We start from the raw sequence: 6,713 nt of genomic DNA, 5'->3' as shown, positions 1-6,713 counted from the left end.
AAACAGATCCCAGGAACAACATCAGACATCTCAGTCCAGAAATGTGCAGTTCTAGGCACAGCCAAGATACTGCGCAGAACCCTCAAGCTCCCAGGCCTCTGGTAGAGGACCCGAGCTCAGAGGATGAAAGAGAGAGAGAGAGAGAGAGAGAGAGAGAGAGAGAGAGAGAGCACCCGTGGAGGGTGAGAAGGGAATATTTTTTTTAATAAAAATTATTTTTTGCCTACATTATATTTATATTTTGGCAATAAAAGAGGGTGATTTTTGGGGGGACATAATCACTTTGGCCATTATTTTTGTGATTTTTTGTGTTAAGTTGTTTTAAGTGTGTAAATCCCATATACTGTACCAAATAGGAGAACTCTGGAGTGAAGTAAAGGGGGTCGAATACATATACATGTCCTACCTTTTTATTGGATAAAAATAAAATGAGGAGAACCATTATGATTTTTCTTGTGTTTCACAACTGTGGACTACTTTGATTTTATAAAGAAAATCCCAGTAAAGCACATTGCAGTTCATGTCTGTAAACGTGATGAAATCTGAAAAGGTTCAACGGGTGTGAATAGTATTTCACAGTAGGTCTACTGCATTTCTGGTCTGACACTACATGTGATTCAGTGATCCTTCTGCTACCCAACAAAGAAAACAAAAGAGGGTGAAATGTATTATTATTTGGTCATCAGTTGCAGTGGGTGTTTAGAGACGGTTATTGTTAATGCAACATTTCCATAGAATTTGGATACCAGAACAGATGAACACCCACATTGACCCAGTGTATTCAACAATATTAGTTCTCTATGTTACACATTAAAAAAAACAGAATCTGACTCACTCCAGAGTTCCTTTTTATATTCCAATAGTTTCTCCTCTACAGACTGAGTCACTGAGCTTTTCTTTGTGCTTTCTGTGTTATTTTTTCCAGATTTGAGCATTTATCAAACAGGAAATAGTTGCTTTTTTGTTCCATTATAAAAGGTTACTTATCTGTTTGAAAAAAAAAAGAAAACAAAACTTTTGGACTTGCTTCTTCACAGGGGATTGTGGGTGTTGGCACGGTCTGAGTCACAAAGTATGGCAACTCACCTGGATTTCCTAAGAGTGCACAACTTTCTTTCCCCCCATTTTTCTGAGCCCCTGTCTGCTTTGTGCGGTACGGCTGAGTTCTTTTGGATCTGATAAGCAACTACATTATGTTTCTTTAACAGTACACGCATAGCTCCATCCAAAACTTGTTTTATCTCTCAGTCAAACAGAAGTTGGTGTTGAACAAAGAGGGTAGATTTGGGTTTTGCTGTGGTTCAGCTTCAACTCGCATGGCCAAACCTCTCAAAAGCAACAAGTCAAGAAGCTTTTCTTCCTAGAGATCTTAGAGGGTTACAAAGACAAACTAGTAACTGCGTTTCCACTGACTATAAAATCGCGCAAATTGAAAGTACAGGAATAAATTAGCTGAAGGGAAACCTGCTGATTTTGGAAAAAAAATGGAAACACTTTTTTTCTTAGCACGGGTCACATGATCTACAGCCGGATGTTTTTTTGTTTGTTTGATTTAATTTTTTTGCTGCTGCAAAGGATGTTGCAATAATATCGGCTATAAGTAACCATCATAATAAGAGTTGCCTAATCAAGATGCTGCCAGCACCCAGACGTGAACTAGAACTGTAAAGTAGACTAAACTGCAAGATTACTAACAGTTGGCAAGGAAGGGTAATATGAAAAATGGCCAAAAACAAAAAGAAATGGGGCTTTGAAGGTTAATTCAAAGTTGTGCAGAAGTTCAGAGTCAGAAACAAAGCAGGCTGCTGCATAGTTTAGATCCGCTGTCTGCAGGAGGATACGCGTTTCCGATGCACGGACAATGATCAGCTTTGTACGTCAAACAAATGACAAGCCTCCCGTGTTTGAAACCCCGGCCACAGCAGGTCTGAGTCCCGTTCACCATCTTCCCTGAAAGCTCTCTAAATAAGACGTATAAATAGGCAGATGACACAAGCGCATCCTTCACAAAGAGACACTGAGGAAGGAGAAAGGAGAGGAAAGCGGACTCTGGCTTTAGTCACAGCCCTCCCTTTATCCTGCTGCCTTTCAGAAGAGCAGGTTAAAAAGCAGTCTTTTTTTTCCTTTTCATGCCTTCTTCTCTTTCTCTCTTTATGTCTCTCTCTCTCTCTCTCTCATCCCTCTTTCTCTGGCTCTCTCCCTCTTTGCGCTCTCTGAAACAGGTCGTCTATTGTGGCAGCTAGCGAAAGGCTACTGTGGCATTTATCAGAGGGGAGGAAGGCGGGGGGACAAAACAGTCCCAATAAAGAGATAGAACAAGAGAAAGGGAAGAAAGGATGTGGATGAAGGCCACTTTTTTCTCCTCTTCCTTTACAAAGCATCTCTCCCCGCCGTCCCCCTCACACACACGCACACACACACGTACGCACACACACTCACCCACTCCTTTCCACCCCCTGCTCCTTCAGGCTACCTCAGACAAAGGAGGCCCGACTCTCACAATGCGCTCCCTCCGTTAGCCCAGCTCACTTTATATCTGCACTCTATTTACTGCCGCTTCTGGAGAGCACACACACACACATTGCAGCTGTGTGTGTGTTTGTATGTGTGTTTGGGAGTTTGTTAGGGTCGTGTTGGTGGTTGGGGTAGAAGGGGCAGTCTATATTTGCCAAGGGTCTTTACAGACCAAGGGCCCAAAGCTCCAACATGTTACTATGGAAACTCCTTTGAGCAGCAGCACAACAGGTGATTCTGATGGAGGCCTGCTCGTCTCAACATTGACAAGCCACAGGAGGTCTGGACAGTGTGTGTATGTGTGTGTGAATCTCTGTGTATTTCAATAAGGAGGGTGGCTACCAATAAGTTAGCACCGTAGATCCTAACCAGCTCCAACATGAGGGAGATCATGTTCAAAGTGACTAGCTGGACACGTTAATGTCAAGGTGGTCAGCCTCCTGCACAAAGCCTGCAAACCTGATAACATCTGCTACCAGGAGAGCACAGGAGTCACAACAGAAAGAAAAAATATCAAAAGAGCAATAGGAAAATCTGGAAAATCATGTAAAATAGTACCCATAATACTTTGACCACAGTACTGAATCATAAGAATGTTCTGAGCTTTATATGTAGATGGTTACAGTTTATGTAGCTGGACACGTGACAGCTCCATCTAACAGAAAGTTGCATCTTTACTAACGACAAAAATGATCCTTTCTTATGAGCAAGAAAACTGAAAAAAGCTCATTGTTTTATCAAAGTAACTATGTTTTTAACTATTAGCTGTTTTTATAACCCCACCAGCAGAATTTCTATGGTTAAATGAAACCATATAAGTTTTTTTTCATATTTAACTGAGGTTTCTTCCATCATAAACAAATAAACTGAACTAGTTTGTCTAATGTATAAATGTAACCAACTACTTTCTAGTGTCAGAAAATTCGTCTTCCTCTGAATCTGAATAGATTCAGAGGAAGTTCATAAAACCTTTTATGAACTAAACTTAATAACTTGGGTTGATCCATATATTCTATTAAAACTAACCACATAATTTCAAGATCCTGAAACCTGCCATCTAAATCAAGAACTACTAATCTACTAAACCAAGTAGTATGTAGAGTTAAAATATAGAGTTAAAATATAGTATCTGTGTTATTCTGTTAAATATTATTGAATAGCTTTTAGCACCATCGAGTTTGAATCTTACCAAAAGAACAGGGACTTCTTTGTGCCAATAGGTAACTTTTCATCAAAGCTGACAAAAATCACATGTGGGATACCTCAAGGTTCCATCCCTAACCCCCTCTTATTTAATACAATTCAAAAACTTAAAAGTTGTTTATCTGTAAATATAATCATTTGGTGGCTTAATACAGTAAACTTTTATTCCATAAAATTAAACAATGTTAGTGCCTATAAGCCTAAATAAACATTTTGTGAAAATAGCCAATTTTATTTTTTTATAGCTATTAAAATAGTTTACCAATACCAGACCACTCTGTCATAAAATAAAGATCATTACGGCTTACAGATAAAAAAAACAAAATTTAGCATCTCAGAAAATTACATAGTTACATAGAATCAATAAAAACGTTCAGTTCTTAAAATAAGTGACAAAAAAATTAATCAAAAACCTTTTCATTATTTTAACTTTTTTTAGCTGTTTTTCTAAGCAGTTACTACAAGCAATATAAAATATTAGTAAACATTATTCTGTGTTCAATATATGCTATTATTGATGTGTTCACACAAAGTAAAGACCTAAAAAAAAATTCTAGACCATAATAACAATCTATGACATAAAATAATAATGACTGGATAGTTTGGATCACAATACAGTGTTTTGTCATTGTACACCGTGAAATAAAAACTGAATTATTTCCAGTTTGGAGGCATGTATGCTTTCCTAAATTATAAAACTGACAAATGTCATGTAAAGACGTTTATCTGGGTGGTTTCTCCTTCAATTGTGTTCTCCTCAGTCAACGATAAAACCAGCACATAAAAAACGTAGTGATAGTGGAAGACATAGAAGATACAAAGAGGAATGTTTACTGTTTGAGAAATGGAAAGGGGGGCAAATCTTAAGACATGGTTGTTACAACCAGATTACTCTTGCTAAGATATTACAGCAACAATAAGTTTAAGACTTTTGTTTGTTTTTTTTACGAAGTACTAGTTATGCTTATTTATTAATGTTTTACATAAAATAAAAAACTGATAAATTTAGCAACACAATATTCTTTCTGAGTGTAAAAAGTACACCAAGTATTAGCTTGCATAAGCTAGCTTGGATGCCACTGCATCCAGGCTAGCCTGTTTAAAAATCTTGTGATGATCAGTGATAGTAAAAGTAACTATCCAGGGTTTTTTTGTTGTTGTTGTTGCTTTTTTTTGACAACCAAAAATATTACAAATACACAGAGAGAGAGAGAGAGAGAGAGACGAAAAGAAGTATAAAGACTTTTGCAAGAAAAAAATTTCAATTTTTAATAAATGCAAATCACACAAAGAAAATCCAAAATAAATAGTATTTAAATATCTGATTCTGTTTTCATACAGTGTCCAAGCATTAAACAAGAAACTAATATAGTATATAAGACACATAATGGCATAGTGTTTCTTTAGATTTCACAGATTTTCAAAGAAAATGCAAATCCCGTCAGTAGGCCAGTGTACGGCAAACAAACGGTCTTTGGACACTTGCAAATAACAGTATGCAAACACACACAACAAACAGGTATAGAGTAATATTAAAAAAAAAAAAAAAAAAAAAGTCAAATTACGGGGTGACTACAACAGAACGGCGCTGTGTTGAGCGAAACGGAACCTCATGTAAATAACCCAGGAAACTGGTTTGTTTTTATTTTGTGCGTCCCGAGTTCAGCTATCAATAGAGTGTTTGTGAATTCTCTTTATGTACGCAGAAATAAACAAATCGGCTGGAAAAAAAAGGATGGCAACAAGCCGATTATACCTTTATCTTCCGATGTGGCGGACAAAAAACATCTGTTCATGCGCAGGACGGTGATGGTGATGCAAATCTGTTGGTTAACACCGAAAGTAGTAAAAGCTGTTGAAACATGTCAAAAGAGCTTTTTGTTCCGGTCTCACCGGCGGATCGTCAAATGACCCGCTTCAAGTTGGAGCTACAATTAACACACCTAAGTCTACTCATTATTATTATTATTATTACTATTATTATTATTACTATTATTATTATTATTGTTATTAGAAACTTGAAGAGTAGACTACACAGGAAAAACAAATAAGAAGATAAACAAAAAAAAAAAAAACCTGACGCATGAACCTGCTCAATCATGTCCTGTCAGGCGAACAATGCGAGGCCGTTATGTGATGTGCGTTACGGGAACAATGAGACAAAAGAAACTTGTAGTCACGGTGCTTGAAACTCACCGCGTACTTCCCAACAAAAGCTTCTCTCTCAGCCGGCGGTGCATTTAGTGAAACACACCTTGGTCCTGTAGGAGCTTGTGTCTGACAGGGCGCGCACACACACGACGCCAGCGTTGCAAATTGGAAAAGAGAAAAGTTTATGAAGATTTTTTTTAAGGGATTAGTAAGTGCTGAAAAGCAGCATGAGAAATGCAGCGCTGCATTCAAAAAATGCTTCCGTTCTTTATTCTTTACAACCGATTTACAGCTGTTGATAAATCGCCCGCAGTGGCCCAGGAGTGCAGGCTGTACTCCTGCATTATTTGCGCACTTATTATGCGCTTCACACGGATGAGTGACTGTGCATTCACAGCACAGCTGGAGGAATGTAAATGAATGGCATGTGTGCTGTACACAATGAGCCTGTTTATTTAAACTGCGTGTTTAATCTCATCCTTGTACTCAGGAGAAAACAAAAAAACTGAAAAAAGAAGCGTATTATTACCTTGACAGACAGTTTGCAAGATGCGACTATACACCTGCAGCAGAGACAACGCACGAAAAGCTAAGAAGGAACAGGAAGACAAACGTGTTGGAAACCCCCCCACCCCCAGCTTGTTCAGTGAAAGCTCTTACCTTGAAGGTGTGAATGCTCACAGAGTTGTGAGTGTGCACGGCTGCTTTTTGTCTCAGCGCGTCTCTGAAAGTGGACCATTACGATCAGAAGACTTGCACCTCATCATCCAACCAGCACAACCCACTGCGTGACCTTTCTGTGTGTATGCGCGTGTGTTTCCTCCTAAGTGTGCACATTTCTCGTT

The 6,713-nt window shown here is 38.3% G+C and overlaps 1 protein-coding gene across 1 annotated transcript in view; it reads right to left on the bottom strand.

Moving 5' to 3' along the window:
• sox13 (SRY-box transcription factor 13) overlaps nt 1-6,045 on the bottom strand; it is a 40,162-nt gene extending 34,117 nt beyond the window's left edge. The window contains exon 1 of the mRNA XM_008410234.2: nt 5,914-6,045. Coding sequence (XP_008408456.1) covers nt 5,914-5,957 — 44 coding nt within the window. The 5' untranslated portion in view covers nt 5,958-6,045. The remainder of the gene's footprint in view (nt 1-5,913) is intronic.
• Nucleotides 6,046-6,713: the final 668 nt, after the last annotated feature.

The sequence above is a fragment of the Poecilia reticulata genome, linkage group LG5 (assembly GCF_000633615.1).
Source record: "Poecilia reticulata strain Guanapo linkage group LG5, Guppy_female_1.0+MT, whole genome shotgun sequence".
NCBI lineage: Eukaryota > Metazoa > Chordata > Actinopteri > Cyprinodontiformes > Poeciliidae > Poecilia > Poecilia reticulata.
This window is presented reverse-complemented; position numbering and strand designations above follow the sequence as displayed.